This window comes from Macrotis lagotis, chromosome 4, assembly GCF_037893015.1.
Source record: "Macrotis lagotis isolate mMagLag1 chromosome 4, bilby.v1.9.chrom.fasta, whole genome shotgun sequence".
Taxonomy (NCBI): Eukaryota; Metazoa; Chordata; class Mammalia; order Peramelemorphia; family Peramelidae; genus Macrotis; species Macrotis lagotis.
This window is the reverse complement of record NC_133661.1, coordinates 163,312,802-163,335,180: the sequence shown is the minus strand read 5'-3', so window position 1 is coordinate 163,335,180 and position 22,379 is coordinate 163,312,802. Positions and strand designations below refer to the sequence as shown.

General features: G+C 36.4%; 1 protein-coding gene across 1 annotated transcript in view; it reads right to left on the bottom strand.

Moving 5' to 3' along the window:
• Window positions 1-22,379, bottom strand: part of MYO1E (myosin IE) — a 248,439-nt gene that overhangs the window by 36,643 nt on the left and 189,417 nt on the right. The window contains exons 20-22 of the mRNA XM_074234549.1: window positions 16,802-16,916; window positions 16,422-16,591; window positions 13,623-13,768 (exon numbers count right to left, since the gene is read on the bottom strand). Of these exons, the coding sequence (XP_074090650.1) occupies window positions 13,623-13,768; window positions 16,422-16,591; window positions 16,802-16,916 (431 nt within the window). The remainder of the gene's footprint in view (window positions 1-13,622; window positions 13,769-16,421; window positions 16,592-16,801; window positions 16,917-22,379) is intronic.

Sequence of the window (22,379 nt, the reverse complement as noted above, 5' to 3'; positions counted from 1 at the left end):
ATGTGACTGGGACAAATCACCATGACTCCCATGGGTCTCAGTTTCCCCAACTTTAAAGTAAGGAACATAATCTCTATGTTCCTTTCCAGTATGAAAATTCTGATTCCACCTGGAGAGCTTCATCTTATGTTCTATGTCCTTAAGATCAATAAAATCAGAAACAAAAGTACAAGATTATGTTTCTAAAAGAGCCTCATTATTTAAAATGTGTTGTTTGATGGATGACTGTATAACTAAGAAGGGAAATTCTGGTTATTCTAGACCTATAACAGAGTACTTCTTTAAAACATTCATACACAGACATACAATCGTGAAAGGCTAGAGTCTGAAGTGAATGGAAACAATTATCCCCAATAACACAAAATACCACAAGAAAACAACATTTTTTGATCACAGTTATGACATTCAACACTGACAGGGAAACACATAAGACAACTGTTCAGAGATCTTAGCATTTAGAATTTGAAAGAGTTGTCCAAGCACATGGCAGTATCCCATGTCCTGTAGCCCAAACTAGACTGAAATGAACCTGGGAAATAGGCCATGTTAACAAAGTTTTGTAAATCAATATGAGACCTACGGATGTGGGTATGGTTGAATATAACCTCTACTTCTATTTGAGTATGACAACACTGCTATAGAGGATATCTAAATCATCCCTTCATTTTTACAAATGAATAAACTGAGGTCCAGAAAAGTAAAAATCATAACCAACATCACACAGTTAACAAGTACCAGAGTGAGGTTTCAAATTCAGGGTCTTCTCACTCTAAACTCACTCTTTCCTTACAACAAATATATATTCCAAGTTAGGCACCAATTAAATTCAAGCCATACTTACATGCCCTATAAAGGGAAGGGTGAGACATGTAGATTTTGTGAGATGAAAGAGTGGTTTGTCCAGACAGGGTGTGTCTGTGGGCAAAAATGATAGCTAATATTTATTCAGTGCTTTGTGAAGCGCTATCCATAGTGTCCAATTTGATTTTCACATAACACTGACAATTATTATCCCCATTTTACAGAGGAATCTGAGGCTCAGAAAGTTTATGTGGTATATTTAGGGTCACACAGTAAGATCCAGACTCAGGTTTCAGTGACTCCCCCTTTTATAGTCACATCACCCTCAGGAGAGTTAGAAGAGTGGAGGTGAGGGAAGCCATGCTCCAATCTGACTTTGGATTAGACAAGGGCTTGGGGAAACTGGAAAAATGCTATAATTGATTTTTTTTTAAGCTGGGGAAGCTTAAAACTACATTAGATATAGCAAGGTCTCTCTCTTTTTTAAAGGCAGTGAGGCTCCATTTTACATGTGTTTTCAATTTTCTCCTAGTGCCACTTAACAAATGATCAGGACTAGTGGATAAACCTCCTCTGGGAAGGACATTTTGTTAGGGGAGAATAAAATTGTTTTTTCCTGTTATTAAAAATAAATTAAGTGCAATATGGTATTTATGAATTGTTGAGGTTGAAAATGTGAAGTCTCAGCATAGAAAACCAAGAGCTGGTTGCCACAGCAACAATTGGCAGGCTCTATTGTACCAAGGTAGCCCTCTCTCCTCTGTGATCTTGTGTTTAAGGCAGTGACCTAGGAATTCTTGTTGTTGCTGCCACTGGCTGTTTACTGGGCTCCAAGTAAAAGGGACTGAGCTAGTTCACTGCAGAAGCATAAACTGCTTTGGAACAGACTTGAAACCTGGGATGCTGTGTCTTTGCAAAAGGAACTTGGACTATGAAAGCTAATCTCTAGGGCACACTTTTGCAGTCCAGGGGAAGATGGAGAGGAGAGCAGCAGAAGCCAAGGCCCCTGGAACTGCTTGTCAGTCTGTCTGTGGAAAGTGGTCTTGGGTAATTTTTCCTCTGACTGCCCCCAGGTGCCTCAGATGGAAGCAGGGAATGGTTTGCCATGGAGCTGACTAGGAATGGGGCTTCTGTCTATCAGTTGTGAGGTCTGGTTTATTTCTAAGCTTAACTTAGTGCCTTCTAGGTATTTTGGGAACTGATATGTGCAGGACTTTATCAAGTCCTCCAAAATGATAATATTTCCAAATTCTCTTCACTACCAACATATTGTACAACCCTCTCATTTTACATGACTCTCTCTTTTGGAGGCAAATAATAGTTTTCCTTGGTTTTTTGAAAAATCTGTAAAATGGGAATAACATACCAACCTCCCTTATAGACAGCATAACAAAGTATACATAAAAGGTCAAGAAAGGCTAAAAGTCAGGAAGACCTGGGTTCAAATTCTGCCTTTGACACCTACTAGCTGTGTAATTCTGGACAAATCATTTAAACTTCATTTGGTTCAGACTTAATTACAAAGTCACAAACTGAAATCCACATTAGTGGATAGAGTTGCCATCCTGGGGATTTTTTATTTGTTAAATTTGCAGGATTATGATGATGATGACCAAATGAGTTCACATCAGATATATGTATATATGTGTATCAATATACACAATCAATATACATATCAATATACATATATTTAATTTAGCTTATATCTCTGTAACAAAGATTGTCAAAACCTTATTTACGCACACAAGCACTTATACACACACACACATATATATAAACAAAAACATATTGACATGTTAGTTAACAGCTATGGTCAGCAGATAACCCATCCCTTCTTTGAATTGGTTTGGGAAAGGTCTAATTCTATGGCAATACTCTAATCAAGCCCCTGTCCTCCACCCCAAGGAAATAACTGCTTTTCAGTTATTGATTATTTGAGTATCTAAGTTATCTTGGATGAAGTATTCATTTTCCTGTTCTGTTCCCCCAAAGCCCCAGTCTGAGATCTGTGACCTTTCTCATGTCTGTGAATGTCTTGCCCCCCCCACACTTTGGATTAAAAAAAATCTGAAGTATATGTTAAGTGATTTGCCCAGAATTATAAAGCAAGAATATATCAAAGGTAGAATTTGAACACAGTTGTCTTCTTCTTTTTTTGTTTTTTGCAAGGCAATGGGGCTAAGTGATTTGCCCAAGGTCACACAGCTAGGTAATTATTAAGTTTCTGAGACCAGATTTGAACTCAGGTACTGCTGACTCCAGCGGCGGTGCTCTAGCTGCATCACCTAGCTGCCCCTGAACACAGTCTTCTTAACCCTCTATCTACTATGCCATAGCACAAATAAATGATAGTATATTAATGTTCTTTCTCTCTCTTTTCTACAATGTTTAAAGACTGACAAAAGACTTTTCTTACACAAATGAGAAAATATGAAGAGGCAAGTATGATGTAGTGAAAATAAGCAGTAGATCCAGGGTTTTGATGTTGCATCCAACATTTACTAGCTATGTAATCATTGGAAAGTCATGTAATTTCTTTATTCCAAAATGCTGAATCAAAACTCACCTTTTCTGTGAAACAAAAGACCAGAATATAAGAGTTGGAAGGAGATGGCATGGGAGGTCACCCAGTCTAGTCTATAACTGAGAAGGAAATCCACTCTAAAACCTCTTGGACAAGTATTCTTATTAGCTGTTGTTAAATACTTCAAGGTTTGAAGCTCATTTTCCTCATCCATAAATTAGGAAGAGTAATTCCTCTACTACTTGCTTCCTTGAATTGTTTTGAGGATGAGTATAGGATTTGGCAAAAGCTAAAAAGTTAATTAGAGTGGATAGCCTGGAGTCAGGGAGACTCATCTTTGAGAGTTCATATCCAGATACATACTCATTGTGGAACTCTGGGCAAGTCACTTAGCACAGTTTGCTTCAGTTGTCCCATCTGTAAATAAAACTGGAGAAAGATATGGAAAACCACTCCAGTATCTTTCTCAAGAAAACCCCAAATGGGGTCACAAAGAGCCAGACTCAACTGAAGAATTACAACAACAACAATAACAAGAATAAAATGCTAGCTCTTATGTACAGATGAGAAAACTGGGGTTAGAGAAATCAACTTGTTTGCCTGAGCCACACAGCTAATAAGTATTAGAACTGGGATTTTGATTACAAAGTCGGTCTTTTGGCTAAAGATCATAGAGATATCCACTATTCTCTTGCTCAAAAGATCAAAATTCTCACAAAAAAAGAATTATTGACCTATTAGTAAGTAACCCCCTATTTATGAGAAGATATAAAATCTGCAATTGCTCTCAGAATCATATTATAGCAATTCAGCAGATTAGAACAACAAATTCATTCAAGTCAATAATCAAAAAATATATTAAGTATCTATGATGTACAAACATTGAACTAAATCTAGGGACATGAATACAAAAAAGAAAGACAATCTGTCTCCTCAAGGACCTTAAAATCTTGAGTCAAGAGGACTCGAGTTCAAATCTAACTTCACACTCTTGAAACTTACTCCCTGTGTGACTCTGGACAAGTCACATAATTCTGATTGCCTTGCCAAAAAAGAAAAAAGAAAAAAGAAAAAAGAAAAATAAGGGGTGAGTAGGATGGGCAGGTGGGTGGAGTGAGGTATCCACAACTATCTATTGCATACTTACCAATGTGCCAGTCACTAGATACACAGTCACTTAAAATTATATTATAGAAATGATAAAACATTGAAATGACATTAGAGAAATCTCATCTAATCCCTTCCTTATACAGATGTAGAAACTGAGATCCAGAGAAGGGAAATAACTTGCTGAAAGAACCATTTGGGATCTAGGAAAAGACACCTTCATAGAAAACATATTTCTTTAGTTTGGTTCAGTTCAGTCAGTTCCTTAGCAACGAGAACAAGTGGACATGTTGATGCTTCTTTTTGCTAAGAGGCTCCTAGCAGGAGAGTCTATGGAAATAAATGTTTCTAGTTTGTTTGGTGTTATCACAAGTGAGAAAGTGCCTTTGCTTCATTGTTGGATGAACTAAATGCATAACTTTGAGTGATTTTTTTTTATGTTTATAGGGAGAAGAAGACAATAGGCTAGGAACTTAGAGATCATTTCAGCTAACCTTCTTAATATTACAGATGAGGAAATTGAGGCCAAGAGAGGTCAAGTGAGTTTCTTCAAGATTTCAAAAGGCAGTGATGGATTTGAAGTAAGGATTCTACACCCACCTTCCTGAATTCTTTCCACTACTATAAGTTTTCAGAACGTCTATATAAGAAATTAGCTGAAGACCATCACTCCCAAGACCTAGAAGAACAAGTTGGCAATGCTATCCAGCTTCTCACTAAAGTCTCCCTCTCTCCTCCCCTAAGATTCATGAGCTCTGAAGCAAAACTTATAAAGTTTTTTTTCCTAAAATATCAGACTTATCCTTGGAAATCAACACCGTCTTATTCTTATGCTCTAGTTGCAATTTCTTACAGATGTTTGATTCTTTATACAGTGTTGAAAGATGCCCTCTATCGTTCCCTGGACCTGCTGTGTATTCAGTTCTCTTTTATCTTTGGGGCTAAAGAATTTGACAATATTCTTTCAATCTTAACTTTTTTTAATTTTTCTCAAGAACATTAGTTATTAAGCAAAAAGCCAAAGAAAATCATTTATTTTTCTAAACTGTAAAAATAGTTTTTTTTAGTATGACCTGGACAATATATATATATATATATACATATATATATACATATATACTATTTTCTTTCTTTCTTGGCCTAAGAGACAGAGAGGGAGCTGGTCCCCAGTTTGAGAACACATGGGGGGTTAAGGTGGAGCTGAGAGGAAAAGCAGGGTGGGGGGACCAATGTGCTGGGGCTGGACAGGAGCAGACAAAAGAGAATGGGTGACACATGGTGGCCAGGGACTATGGTGGGTGGGCAGGGTTGGATAAAGGTCTCCTCTCTTGCCAAGTTCCACATTATAGCAGAGGTAATATCTCCATACCTCTGATCTTTGGTTTTTACTTGGAGGGTTTTGTTTTTGTCTTTGTTTTTGGTGGGGAGCCTGTGGAGTGCCTGGGCGGGGGGTAGGGGCAGGGAACAAAGCACAATACTGTACAGTAAATGTAACACATTTTGGGGGGGGTAATTTTTTTCAAAATTATTTCCTAAAGATACAAAGTTGAATTCAGGTAATGCTAAATTGCATAATCTTGTATAATCTTAGAGAGTTTCCAGGGATATTTAAGAGTGTGATTTACATCTAGGTCTTACAGAATTCCAAAGTCTGCCCTTTGTGGACCTCTAATAATGTCACTCAGACTGTTTTTAGGGAATCTTATTTTGAGAGGCAAAGGATTATAAGAGTATGAACTAGAAGGGACAAGATAGGTCTGGTCCCCAGTTCCAGTCTCCTCTTTTTGCAATTAAACAAACTTGAGTTGAAGAAAAGTGAAATGTCTTACTCAGAATCACATAAGTAGTAAATGGCAAAATCAAGATTTGAAACCACATTTTCTGACATCAAATCCAGAGTTCTTTCCATAAGGTCACTTAGGCATTTTTGTGTCAGTATAAAGCACAAAGATACTTAATACATTTTATGACTTCTCTATACTCTGCCTTTGTGAGACTATATCTGTAGTATTATGGTTAATTCTGGGCAGCAGATTTAAGGAACACCCAATGACAAATAGATAACAGAATGACTAGGAGATCATATCATTGAAGAGTAAGTAGAGAGACATAGGGGACATGATAGCTGCTTTCAAGCATTTGAAAAATCATCATACAGGAGAGACTTTAGGAAGCTTTTTCTTGACCCCAAAGGACACAATTCAATGTAAATTGCAGAGGCAGATTTTGGCTTGAAATCATTAGCTCTATCCAAAAGAGAAATGTGTTAGTTTAGTAATCTCCATTACTGGACATATTCAAATGGACCTTTTATGCCATTCATGGGACTTCTGTTCTGATGTAGCTTAGCCTAATGTCAAAGCATCATAAATTTGAACATTAATCCAACCTTCTCATTTTACAGATTAGAAAACTGAGGACATATACTCTGAGAAATTTGCCCAAAGTTTCCCAGGAGATTTCATAGTCAAGATTCAAAACTAAGTGCTAGTGTTTTTATCACGTTATCATATGATCCTTTCCAACTCTGTGATTCAATGAGTCATATTCTCTTCCTCAGACCAACACTGCATAAGCTGGAGGTACAGTTCTTAGATAAAGATAGCCAGATGGGTTAAATAGAGTTAAATTACTGCCCCACCCCCCAACAAAGATTAGTTCTGGATCCAGTTTAATTTTATTTTAATTTAGTTTTTTTCCAATTGGATTTTTTTTTTTTTTTTAGATTTTTCAAGGCAATGGGATTAAGTGGCTTGCCCAAGGCTACATGGCTAGGTAATTATCAAGTGTCTGAGGTCGCATTTGAACTCAGGTAGCACTGACTCCAAGGCCGGTGCACTATCCACTATGTCACCTAGCCACCCCTCCAATTGGATTTTAGATGGTAGTTTGGCTATTTCTACTCTGAACATTAGAAAAATAGTTCAGAATAGTTCCCAGGATCTTATTTCTTTGGTTTGAAGGCTTCAGAATGTGAATTTTTCATTAGTTTGTTACTGTGCTTTTTAAGTGAAGTACAACTGTGATCTTTAGATCTTTCATGTATCTACTCCCTCAATTCCTGACTTTTCCTTTGTTCCAACTGATATTCTACCTAGATGCTACTTAACCACTCTAATTTCTTTCAGGTCAGTGAGGATCAATTCTTTAGCCTCTTGAAAAACACTTGATGATATGCTGCACTGGTGAAAACCAGACCAGAGCTCAGAACTGGTCTAGACATATGTGAGACATGATTTGAAGAAGAGGGATATTAGCAGATGAGTCCAACTGTAAATCCTAGAAAGATTGAAGTTTGCTACTTATTTCCATATTTCCTTTATTTTTGGTGCTAGTATCTAGGCCACTTGGGGTGTCATTAAAGTGCCTTAATTTGCTTTGCTTCAGTTCCTCAATGTCTTAGCTAGCATCTCTGATTCTTCGTTCTGCTATCTAAAAAAACAGAGTTAATAGATACTCTAGAAACTTCATTTCTAGAAAATCTTTGAGAATGATCTATGCATAAATTGAGGGTATCCTTGATGAAAATATTAAAAGGGGGGTAGTTTTCAACAAGAGAACATATCTTCACAATCATACAATTGACTTTTCACTTCTTTACTCATCATTCAGATCTCTAACATGAGGTATGTTCATTTCAAACACACTTTTAATGTGATTCAAAATATAGCTGTCTTACCTGTCTATGTTTTAAATACTACCTGCAGATGGTCAGTAAATGATTAATTTTTTGGCTATGGAAACCCATGAAACAGAGTCCAAGCATGAATTTTACTCTTTATTGCACATGGGATAATTCAGGAATAGGGAGAGGGAGGGGAAATTAAAGGAATTTGGGTACAGGTTGACTAGATTACCTCTGAGATTCCTTCACTTCTGACTTTGAGACATTTGTAAACTTAGGCCTGTATTTATGCCTGAACACACCTGTCTTGTCCATCAACTGGTCATTGGGATAGATTTGTGTTGTCCTAGAATGTACCTTTCTAAAATTAAATGGCTTTTCAAAAGGAGTTTGACTCAGACTCTCTCTTTCTACCTTTACTGGTAGACATACCTATAATTCTTGAATGTACATTTTTATGCAAAATTTTTTTTCTTGTAATTAATATCCAAAACATTAAGTGATAATCTAATAAGCAAGAACTTTTTTTATGTTTATATTGAGATTTGTTTGCAAAACAGCATAAAGGAGGGGCTGACCAATAAGCTGTGAATTAAAAGAATAAAACAATGAAAATTCCAGTGCCATGGGCATAGCTTGGGAATAAATCCTTATTGTACATCTAAGTGACTCTGTAAGAATGTCACAGCTTGTGAACACTGCATATAAATATCTGATCATTTTTCTGCTTTTACCTATCCAAATCCTATAGATCCTTCAAAATTCAGCAAGGTACCTCTCAGCAATACCATCAATAGGAATGAAAAGATGCTGAGACATCACAGTTTGTGAGTAACCTATTAGTGGTCAGAGGTTTTACAGATAAGAGCTAGACCAGATCAATGCATGGACCAGGAGTCAGATTGCCATTTGAAATAAGAACTGATGACTCTGTTTTCTGGGACTCAGGAAACATGCCAGGACTTTGAAATCTGCAGATGACTAAATCTATTTACACCCTCTGATGATTCTACATCTTGCCAAGTCATCTATTATTCTTGGATTTGCTGATGTCAGTCTCAAGTGCAGTTTCTATTTAGGCCAGGGGATTCTTCCCATTTCAATTGACCCTAGCAAGAGTGCCATTTACATTCTACTTTTCTCTTTTAGGTTGTTTTTTTTTTTTTTTTTGCAAGGCAAACAGGGGTAAGTGGCTTGCCCAAGGCCACACAGCTAGGTAATTATTAAGTGTCTGAGACTGGATTTGATACTTTTCTCTTTTAAATGTTTTATTGATGATCTTAAAACAATTTCAAATATTTTACACTGGATCTCCCTTTTTCACCACAACAAAACTATCTTTTATAACAAAAGAGTAGACAAAACAAATAAACACGTTGACTTTGTCTGACAATGTATATCTCATTCTCCACCTATGGTTTACTATCCCTAAAGAGAGGCAGCATCTTCATCTTCTCCTCAAACTGCAGGACCTGCTACTAACTACAGTGAACTGTGCATCCTATTTGGCCAATATTGTTACTGTTTGCAAAATGAGTTGTTGGAGGTATCAAACACATGGTCTCAAGGGAGGCTTGTACCAGATTAAAATGTAGTTCCTATCTGATTTTAATGTCTTGATATATTTATGAAAAGACATACAAAAATATGGTTTTCTAAATCAATATAAGGCCCACTAAATTTTTATGAATACTTTAGTGGCCCCCATTTCTACTTGAATTTGACACCACTGATTTAAAAGATCTAAGCATTCAGTTTGAATTGCCCATTCAAAGAAACTATTGTGTATGAGGGCTAGTATATCCCAATTCTTTGGTTATTTGTGATTTTGTCCAGTTGGTTTTGGGTCATATTGACACAGGTTGGAGACTGGGATCTATCTTCGTTTGAATCTTTTTGAATATCTGTGACTGATAAAGACTAATCCTTGATGCCAAATATGCTTCTTCTGAATATCCCTGAAGTCAACAAAGTTGGTCTTTGTTGGATAATGGACATACCAGTTGGTGGCTAGACCTATTTGGACTAGCCGGAACTTACGCCTTCAAGAATTGTAGCAGAACAATATAGTGAATAAGCCTTCTTAATTCCAAAGGTGTTTAGCAGCTGTTCTATTTTTCCCATCTTCCTACAAACAGCTAACAAGTTTTTATTTCAGTATTCCTTGAAACAATTCTGAGAATATAGAACATCAAGTTTCCACGTCTGTTTCCCTTCCAGGTTCAGTTCCACACAAACAAAAGTCCATCTGATTTTTTTTTTCTAGCAGATTTCTTATCACCGTTATAACTCATAGGCAAAAGATGTGCAAAGATATCCATCATGAATCCTACCTCTAATTAGTTATAAACTAAAGCTAATTTCATCAGGAATGATTCTTACATTTTTTTTTTCCTAAAGCTAGGTTTTAATTCAGCCAGAGTCACTTCCTGCCTTATTTTCCAGATGCTCTTACTATAAGGGTCAAACCTAGGACAAGGAACTTAAACAGGCCAGTATTATCAAGAGGTCCTATGTCTATCAAGGGGACCAGAAAAATAAACTTAGGTAAGTGATATCAGAGAAAATATTTTAAGAATTTAACAACTATATTTTATTAGGGACAATGAAGCTTAAGAATGTGGTTTCAAATAATGTTCACTCTTAAAAGCACTTTTCCTTCATTGAATATGTATATGGATGTTTGCATATTTAGGGAAGGGATATAAGTAATTCTGCCTTTACTATCAGACAAACCTTTAATTCTTGGATGTACCTTTTTATGCAAAAATTTTTTTTCTTATAAATAATATCTAAAATATTAACTGATAATCTAATAGGCAAGAACTGTTTTTATGTTTGTGTTGAGATTTGTTTGCAAAACAACATAAAGAAAGGGGCTGGCCAATAAATTGTGAATTTAAAAAAATTTAAAAATGTAAATTCCAATGCTATGGATATTACTTGAGAATAAATCCCTATTGTACATTTAACTGACTCTGTAAGAATATCACAGCCTGTGAATACTGCATGTTATCAGACTCTTTCAATACACTGCTGACTTGATGTTTTTAATTTCTTTTTTTTAATAAAGGATGATTCTTTCCAAAAGGGAAGGGAATTTTAGGTGACCTAAAAATAAAGATATAAAATAGCTCTTTATATATGTTATTTGTTTATTATATTTATATCTTAATATGTTTATAATTATTTATATTATATAAAAAGGTATAAATAAAAATATATTTAAAAAAGAATATCAAACCCTGACTTCAAGTCAGTAAGCAAAAGAATATTCTTTAAGAAGGATCTCCACTTTTTTCATAGAGGAAATGAGCCACACAAAGCTAAAGAGTTCCTATTTCCCTACTTTTCTTCTGTGGCTACTGTCAACAGAATACAGAAAACACAGCCAAGAAAGCCCATTTCTTCACAGTCTAGCAGAAAAAAGAAAAGACTACCTCTTTTGACTCTTGGAGCAAACAGAATGCTGCTCAGGGACCATGAGGAGCCCTTGGATAACTGTAGCTACTTCAAAGCTAGTTGTGGTAAGTATGGAGAGCAGGAAGCATTAACAACAATAGTAACAACAACATTTATGTAGAACTAAGTGGTAGGCACTATGCTCAGCACTTTGTAATCATTGTCTCATTTGATAAACCTTGCTCATCTTTCTGGATAACAGGCAATGGGCAAATCCCTCTCTGAGATTGGTAATTTGTGTAATTGGTATGAAGGGCATCTGAAAGCCTGACATAGGTTAAATACTCAGCAATGAAGTATTTCAGATGTAAATTTGGTGGAAAAACAGGAACTTGATGGACACATCTGCCTAAAAATTTTACCACATCCTGAACTGGCATCTTTTAAAGTCTGTCTTCTCAGCTCTTCAGACCCCTTAGCTCAGGACAACTAAGTAAGGAATTGGAAACCGTGATGACACAGACAAGAATAGATACAATTTGAAATCTGTTTTGGATTATTCATCTGATCACTCTAGTGCCAGAATTTTGAGCCTAGGGAGGCAGAGACTTAAGTGCATACAACTTTTGAATTTCCTGAATACAACAGTTTCTGCCATTTGTGCTAATTATGCTTTAAGAATTTTGAGAGCTTGGTTCCCCACCCAGTGTGTTTAAATAAGCCAGGACTCATCTACATCTACATCAATGGGGACCAGAGAGATTCTCTAGAGAGGGGAATCAGCAATCTTCAAAAAGTCCCATAAGCACAACTCAAGGAGGAAAGACGTGGAATGGGAAGCTGTGAGGATCAGAAGTCTCTCTTCCTGTTTTCTAAGCACTAAATGTTATTTCCTCTCATCAGGGCTTCATGAGTATGAGAAGTTTTCCAGGTGTAGTTTGTAGCCCAGAGTCAACACAGAATTCTTGGTGATGACATCAGAATTATTGAGCAAATTGGTCAAATAGGCTGCAAGGCAGCTACCAGGGAGAGGGTGGCCCTTCCATGTCCAGCTCATGTTGTAGCAAGAACTGGCCCTTATTAGCATCACTCAAGTCAGTTATCCCTGTTCCCTTTAGGCTGGAGGGTGGCCTTGAAAGTGTTCTGTGGCTTTCTTTTTTTTTTTTTTTTAGGTTTTTGCAAGGCAATGGGGTTAAGTGGCTTGCCCAAGGCCACACAGCTAGGTAATTATTAAGTGTCCGAGGCCAGATTTGAACTCAGGTACTCCTGACTCCAGGCTGGTGCTTTATCCACTGCATCATCTAGCCGTCCCTCTGTGGTTTTGAATCACACAGATCACCTTTACCTTCCTCTGAGACTCAGCTCAAATGTTATCATCCACAGGAAACCTTTCCCAGCCCTGTTTTCTTTCTCTCCCCCTTACCCCTAGTCACCTGAGACTTCTTCTCTAGGATTACTGTTTGACGACCTGTAAGAATGTTGTCTTCCCTCACCGGAATGGAAGTTTCCTGAAGGCAAGGACTGTTTTCTGCCTTTCTTGGAATCCTCAAGCCCTTACCACAGTGTCAAACCCATAGGAAGCTTTGAATAAATGCTTACTGATTGATTAAAACATCAATTGTTCTTTCTCTCTCTATTTTTTTAACCATCCTTGTTTAATTATTGTCATACATTAATGAATTAGAATAGAGGACATAATAATCAGAGTCAAGAGTCAAAGAATTGGGTTCAGAACCCTGCTCAATCTGTTCTAGATCTTTTGAGCTTTTTGCTATAAAATCGGACTATTAACACATGAATTCATATGATATTTTTTGAGGATCAAATTAGGTAATATATGCAAAATGCTTTCTACACCATGAGGCATTATACAAATGCAAACTGCTATTATTATATCCATGACCATAAATAGCTTCTTGGTTCTTTGTTCCCATTGTACAAAGGTCCACGTGGCTGCTCATGAAGTTAAAAATTTCCATTTTGGGAGGAAGGAAAAAAAGAAATGATCTCTGCTATACCATTTGTGCAGGTGTTCTCTAAGGTCCCTTCCAGTTCTGTCTATGACTCTAAATACTCTGGGAAAGCATCCAGAAACCTTTCCTTGACCATTCTGGCTACAGGGAGGTGGGGTAGCCCTGATTTAGGACTGGTTTTGTTACTCACCTGAGGGACACAGACAGAATTCTCTCCATCTCAATTCTTCTCTTCAGCACCTCCTTCATCAGGCCCTTATCAGGTCCCTGCTTCACCTTTTCTCGTCCGATCAAATATAGACACTTTGGGGTAAGAACTAAGTCTCGTTTTATACCCTATAATGAAAGATGAACGTGAAAAGGAGGTTGGGTAGAGTTGATGGTGGTTAAGAATGACACTTCTGGAAAGGATCCAGGAAGTAATATCATGAATTTGTGGTAATAAAGACATGGGTGGAACTACCATGGAGATTATCTTAGATAGAAACAAAGTCAAGTCTCCCTTTCCCTACTGGATATTTATATGGCAGCACAGGGGCAAATAACCAGTACATAAAGAACAATATTTTGAGGAAGGAGCATGATATAGTGAAAAAGGCACTGGACCTAGAGGACCAGAGTTCAAGCCAGGACTCTTTTACGTCCTGTATGACTTTGAGCCACTTATTCAGTGATTCGGACCTTCGTTTTTCTCAATGGAAAAACTAAGAGAGTTGAACTAATTAGGGTTTCTTAACCTTTTTTGAAATATAGTTATCAAAATTAAAAAAAATTCATAGACCTCAGGTTAAGAATCCTGAATGATCATGAAGGTATCTTCTAGTTCTAGATCTAAGATCCTATGAAGAATGCTGGGACATAGACCAAAGGCCGACTACCCAGAAGGACTAATAGTGACTATTCTCATGCTACTTCAGCAGCTGGATTAGCAACTAAAGACAGCAGTTCTTATAATCACCCCCCCCCCCCATCTTCTGTAATGTAACACCGACAGCAAAGCTCATGGCAAGGCAAAAATTTAAATACTGCCCTTGCCAAAACTGGAACATCTACATAAAGCAACATAGGCTATGTTTGAGTTTTTAGCTGTTTCCCCAGTTTCTGGGGAAAAGGACTAACAGGCAGTGCAATAATGTGAATGTGGTTGGTGGTGTCATCATGGAGCAGAGTACTCATGGGACCCTTACACTGGATAAACACTTTCTAAATTATCAAGATTTTTTGTGCTTTTTTACATAGTAAAAACAGTTTCTCCCTAGTGAGAAAACTGTTTATACCTGCAGAGGATTCACAACAAGAAGCCTAATATTTGCTGACTGGAAACCAAGATGCCTATTTTGATAGAATCCCTTATTAATATTCAGCATCTCAATTGCAGTTATCAGTCCCAAATTCTCCATGCCTGGTTATGATGCCAGTATGGATGGGGTATGATGTTGGATTTAGGAGTCAGAAAGACCAAGATCAAATTCTATCTTAATCTCTGTAGAACCCTACATTAATTCACATAATCCCCCCTCCCCACCCCATTTCTATTTCCTTAACTGTAAAATGGGGACAATGAGAGTACCTTATGGGGCTGCCGTGATGATCAAATTAGACAACTTTTGTAAATGATTTTGCAAACAACAATTATTTAATAACAATAGATTAATAATAATAATACATAAATATAGTCACTGAAGATGTTAGAGGATTTTTTTGCTTTGATTGTTTATGTTCTTTATTCTGACTGATCTTTGCTAAAGGACTCTGGAGGAGGGAAGGAGGAAGAGATAGAGACAGAGAAGAGAGAGACAGAGATAGAGAGAGAGTTGGTTGCTACTTCTGTGTGTTTTTCATGATTATAGAAATGGAGATAGGTACAAATGATAGATATCTTTCTCTAATTTTATGGGTAATTAAAATGAAGCTCAGACTAGTAAAAGTGATCACGCCAGGCATACATCTGGAAGTAGCTGAGTTAGTCCCTGAATTCAGGTCACTCTGCCGGTCTAGGAGTTTATCAGTGACACTCCCTATTTTGACATGGATGCCTTTAAGGTATCACATTTTTTGTGGCCCTCCCTTCTTCCTTTCTTTAAATCCTCCCCTTTTTTCTTAATCACTAAGCATGTCTTCCTCTGACCTCACTGTTTTCATGGTCTGGTAGCATTTTCTGTTAAAGTCCCAGGTATCACTACATGGGTAGTGGGTACTCACAAAGATATTCTTAATGATTAAAGAAAAATGGAGGGAAGGAACTACAGAAAAGAGGGAGTATCCCTAAAATAAGACATTTTAAAGGCATCCATAGGAGAAAAGCTAGGTTCCCTGATGAAATCTGAGACTGGCAGAACAGCTTGGATGCAATTCCTGGTTCTGCCACCCCATTAGAATCTTCAGAATCTCAGATTTGGAAGGGTCTCCAGAGACCATCTATTCCAATCCATAATTGACCAAGGATCTTCTCTTCATGATTGTAGTAATGTTAGTCAAAATTTAGATTGAATTGCAAAGAATTTTACATATGTTATCCCATTCACTGTTTAGTGAAGAAAGGGCTATTACAACTCTCCCCTAAGGTGGCATCTGCATCCAGGTCTTTATGACTTCAAGCCCTAGCTAGTAACTCATAACATTCCTACTTGGAGATCTCTTGAAAGGGGGAAATTATTGCTACCTGAAGTCATTTAATCTACTTTTGGACAACTCTAAATATTAAGGGAGTCCCCCCCCCCCCCTTAGATCAAATTTAAATCTGATTCTCTCTCATTAGGCAGGAGTAAGACACTTTGGGATTCATTAGCCTGGTAAATGTTTACCCATCAATTATTTATCAGATTATGTGGGCAGCAAAACTAAGTCAAATCAACATTTATTTCTCACTTGCTATAAATTGTCAATTGCTCTAAGGGAATTATTGAGCTGCAATTTTGTAAAGCTTCTGGGGAATTACAAAAGATACAATTTGGTGCCAATTTTGTGACTTCTGGCCCCTGGTGCCTACCTTGAATCTTCTGTCATACTTGATGACTGTATCTGCAAAGTCAATCTTCTCTCGTTTGCCAACGAACTGCCGGAGCTCTGGGTGCTCATCCATTCCAATGTAATCACCAATGAAGTTCCTATTAATGCTATTTCTCCTTCTTTCTTTCTTGTTTAGGAGCAGGTCAGAGGCTGATATTTCCCAGGAGGATGAAGAACACAAAGAGAAGAAAGAGTCATGTAAGAAAAGGCAGAGAAGTACATAACAAGAAAGAATCAGAGAATATATATGAATCTTTGAGAGAAATTGTATGTCAATATCTTAGCAAAAAAAAATACAGATTATCTGATGCTGGCTTAGTCTCAAAACTTTATAAATAAATGATAAATTTATTTGTATACCTTCTTCTCTCATTTGGACATATTTCTTCCTTGCTACAAATTTCCTCCAAGTTTTCTGTATAACCCGAGCATATCCATCATATTTTCTCTCTCTCATTTCTTCCAGAAGAAATAACTGTTAAGTGAAGAGAGAAACAAAGATAGGCTATTTTAAAAAACATTTTTAATATTTTGAGTTTCAAATTTTATCCTTCCTTCCCATGCTTCCTCCACTCTTCACTTCTTGAAACCATTAGCAAACATATACATGGTACAATTATGTGAAACACTTCCATATTAGTCAATTTGTACAAGAACACTTGAACAAAAGAAAAAAAGGAAGTGAACACTAGCATGTTTCAGTCAATATTCAACATCAGTTCTTTCTCTGGAGGCAGAGTATGCTTCATCAGGAGTCCTTTGGGTTTTCTTGGATCATCGTATTGATGAAAATATCTATGTCATTCACAGTGCTTTATTGAACATTATTGTTGTTATTGTGTATGATATTCTCTTAGTTCTGTTCATTTCATTGGGAGTCAGTTCATGAAAGTCCTTCTGGGCTTTTCTGAAATCATCCTGTTTGTCATTTCTTATAGTACAATAATATTCCATTATAATTGTATACCACGGAAGGGTTAGGTGGCGCAGTGGATAAAGCACTGGCCTTGGAGTCAGGAGTACCTGGGTTCAGATCTGGTCTCAAACACTTAATAATTACCTAGCTGTGTGGCTTTGGGCAAGCCACTTAACCCCATTTGCCTTGCAAAAACCTAAAAAAAAATGTATACCACAGCTTATTTAGCCATTCCAATTGATGGACATTTCCAATTTTTAGCCATCACAAAGCGTATCAGCTATTTTTCTGAGGATTTTTATTGATGTTTTTATTTTATATCAATCATTTTCTTGTTCCTCTCTCCTAACAACAACCAAAAAGGCAATCAAAACTGACCTATCGATTGTTTCTGACATATGCAATAACTTCCTGACTATTTTTGGTTTTAAGACTGGATCTTCCTAGTTCTCCAAGCTTGATTTCAACCTGGGCCAGTACTCCTCTTAGTGGTCCGATGGTTCACTGTTCCCAGTTCCCACTATTTTGGTGCCAGACTTAGTGCTTAGTCCACTGAATCTCAGAACTCTTAAACTCAAGTAATCCACCAATCTGAGTCCATGGTAGAAGGGATTTGCAGGTATACACCACTATGGATGGCACCATAAACATAGTCAATTCAATTATTTATTCAAGAGAGCTTTTAATTCTGTGATTCTTCTTGAGATAAAGGAATTAAGGATTTGAATCAGACTCATATGCTTCTTCTTTGGGAGGAAGCATGATATAATGAAAAGAATACTGCTTGAATCAGATCTTCTGGGTTGATTTTCAAGTTCTGTTAATTATTACTTTTTGTGATCTTGAGTAAGACACCTAACCTCTATAGGTCCTTAGTTACCTTAACTTGAAAACAAAGTAGTTGAACCAGATGATTTCCAATATTCTTTCTAGTTCTAAATCATGATCCTATAAAGAGATAGAGATTGGGACTGGGTCTGATTTCATTGGTTTAAAGAACTCTCAGGGGAGTGAACTCTCTCTATTAAGGCAGGTTAGCACCTTTTTTGTTGAGAATTGCCTAAAACATGATGAGGTTAAATAACTTGTGCAGTGTAACAAAGCCAGTATGTGACAGAGGTATTACTTGAACTCTGGGCTTTGATCCAACTCTCTATCCATTATGCCAGGCTATTTTTCAGCTATCTATCCCCAACGAGGTGGGAAAAACATTTCAGTAACTAATTCTAATGCAGATATTATTTCTCATAAAGATCTTGTGATGGACAAATGGATCTAATTATATAATCTGCATCATGTATTTTTAGCATAATTTCATATTTTAAAAATATTAAGAATTAGTATAAACATAGAGCTTTAAGATTCACAAGGTGCTTTGCAAATATTATTTCATTTGATCCTTCCAGCAAACCTGAGAGGTTGGATGCTATCCCTGTTCTATACATGAAGAAACTGATGCAGTGTTTAAGTAACTTGCCTAGTTTATACAATTTATCTGAGATCAGATTAGAACTTGAATCTTCCTGCTTCCAGGTTCCACACTCTACCTACTATGTCATCTCACTGCTTCATTTGTAGTAGTCTTTATTCTCTAACTGGATGGTAGATTTTTTGAGGACAAGAATTGTGTCTTGTATGTGGTGTCCCTCACAGTATCAGACATATCAGATGCTTTAAAAAATATCAATTTATTTAAGTAATTGATACTTGGTATTATATACAATCCTTTAAAAAAATTGAAAGATATATTTTAAGATATATACAAGACAAATATTCTTGGGCTCTAAAGAGTGGCTGATTTTTCATTGTGTGAAAAACATTAAGTTCCTATCTAATGTCATTTTGAAAATGAACTCCAAACTGAAAATGAAACATGAAATGATGGAAAACACCTTTGCCTTTATAAAGCCACATCACTTTAAGGCCACTATTTGAAAGGGTAATTGGAATGGTTGGTCAATCATGAAAGTATATATTAAGATGGGCAAAATGATTTCCTTGCTTTTTGTTCTCCTCCCTCTAATGCTCATCAAACTTTTTTTCTTAAACATGGAGAAATATCCTTGACTTCATAGAATGAAACTGAAGGGAAAAATCCCACAATGGAGAAAACTAAAAGCCCATAGTAAAAATATTCCAATAAAAATAACTGGGCTTAGTTATGAAGGAACAGAACTTTATTTCTTGTTTCATATTTCTGTATTCTTCACCACCCACACTCCCTTCAACTTCTTGCAATCTGTCTTCTATATCCACTGTGCAACTGAAGCTGTTCTTTCAAAGCCACCAATGACTTTCTAGTTAACAAACCCAGCGACTATGGAAGAGACTGTTGATCATTGATCCTCTCAATCTGTCAATCACTCAGTCAATAAATATTAAGCACCTTCTATGTGTCAAATACTTTGTTAGGTTCTCTCCTTGCTCGTCATCAGAAACACTACACCTTCTATCAGTTTTCCTCTTACCTTTTTAAGAATTTCTTTCCTTTCTTCTCTTTCTGAGCTCATATGTCAATTTTGTCCCAGGGTCTTGTCCTTAGACCTATATTTTCTAAACTCTCTCTCATCCAACCATTCATCCTCATAGCTTCAACTATTAATATGGATACTTCATTTTAGGATATTTTTTTTTTCTGGAGGGGATTGATGTATTCTTTCAATAACTACTTTGCCCTCCAGTTCCATGATATCAGTACAGTGGACTTCAAAAATCTGTCACCATACATGAGTGTGAAAGTATAGTTCTATATAATGGACTTATATATTCAACTATCTAATTAGCATCTCAATTTTACTGTTCCCCCACCAGCACCTTAAATTCATCATGTCATAAGATCATAGGTCTAGACTGGGAAAGGTCCATAAAGATAATGTAGTATAATCATTTCATTTTAGAGAAGAAAATTGAAGTTCTATGATTTAGTAACTTGTCAAATGTTGCAGGCATAGGTAGTAAGTGACAAAACTCTGATTTAAATCCTAGTCTTTGGACTCTAAATACAATATTCTTTCTACTGCATCATGTTATGAAGGAAAGGAAAGGGAAGAGAAGGATAGGGGAATCAGTACTTATTAAGATCCTATTGCACGTGCAAATTCTTTACAAATATCATCTAGTCTAGCTGCTTCATTTTAGAGTTAAAGTAATGGAGACCCATACAGATTAAATGACTTACCCAAGGTCACAGGGTGACAGATCATCTGTTTTCTAGGTGCTTCAAGGTTGAGTAGTATATAGCTAGAGAGCTAGAATGGGAACTTCAGAGACCTTAGTTCAAATCCTAGCTCTGATATTGGCTGTGTGATACCTAGGCAATTCTTTTTTTCCTTTAAGTTTTTAAATTTATTTTTAACTGATTCATCTTCTTTAGTATTTTATTTTTCTCTCCAATTACATATGAAAACAATTCTTAACATTTGTTTTTAAACTTTTTTTTTTTAGGTTTTTGCAAGGCAATTGGGGTTAAGTGGCTTGCCCAAGGCCACACAGCTAGGTAATTACTAAGTGTCTGAAACTGGATTTGAATCCAGGTACTCCTGACTCCAGGGCTGGTGCTTTATCCACTATGCCACCTAGCTGCCCTGTTTTTAAACTTTTGAGCTCCAAATCTTCTCCCTTTCTCTTCACCCCCCCCCATTGAGAAGGCAAGCAATTCGATATAAGTTATCCATGTGTAGTCATGCAAAACATATTTCCATATTAGTCATGTTGTGAATGAAAACAAAGACAAAAAAACTCAAGAAAAAGAAAAAAAATATGCTTCAATTTGTATTTGGACATTTTCTCTGGGGATGGATGGCATTTTTGACCATAAGTCTTTCAAAGTTGTCTTGGATCATTGTATTGTTGGGAATAGCTAAATCATTTACAGCTGATCATCTTACAATATTACTGTTATTTTGTACATTGTACATGTCACATTGTATCAGCTTCTGTAAGTCTTTTCAGATTTTTCTGAAAGTATCCTGCTCATCATTTCTTATAGTACAATAATATTCCATCACAATCCCATACTGCAGTTTGGTCAGTCATTTCCCAATTGATGGCATCCCCTTGATTCCCAACTCTTTGCCACCAGAAAAGAACTGCTATAAGTATTTTTGTACATATAAAATCCTTGTACTTTTTTGTTTTTTAATATCTTTTTAGATACAGACCTAATAGTGGTATACATAGGTGAAAGAGTAAGGTGTGGTTTTATAGCCTTTGGGGCAAAATTTCTAGTTGCTCTAGAGAAGGATTGAGTTGGCAATTCTTTAAAATTGTAAATGGTGGAGATTCACAGTTGCACTGGTAGAGAAAGTACTCTATCACATACGAGGTAGTGTGTTTCATAATCTTTCTGCTTTATCAGGCTATTCCTGTAGTTTATATTCTAATTTTCTAAGGTTTTATGTTATCATGACTTTTTTCAATCAATCCTCTATATCTAGATGTTCCTTTCCTCTTCAGTTATTGAATTTTTACCAACCTTTCAAGTCCAACTCAAGAGCAACCATTTCCATGAAGTGTTTTATCTTTTTAGGTGTTTTATCTTTTATGTACTTATTATTCTGAATTATATTTATTTCTCTATATGAAATATCCTACAGGAGTATATTGGAATAATATGCAGTGGGTTGCCTTGGAGTCAGTTAGGAAAGTGTGGGTTCACACTTTGCCTTTGACATGCATCACTTAACCTACTAGAACCTCAGGTAACTCTCTAAAACCATAATTATAAATAAGTTGTCAATTTGTTTTGTAGAATTAGTTTTCACATTGGGAAAGCCAATAGCAATAATATAACCATTTTCGATCTTATCTGCTTCCCAAACAACTAAATCTTGTAAGTTCCATGAAGTTACAGATTTACCTAAACCTTTTCTCTCAGGTAAATATTTGTTGAATAAGTTGAAAAGTACCTTCAGAAACTCTGCCCAAACCCAGATTGTTTGAAAAAGAGGTAATACCTACATTTAATGTACCACCCCACCTCCAGAACACTTTAATTTTCTTACACTTTCCTTCCAAGCCTAA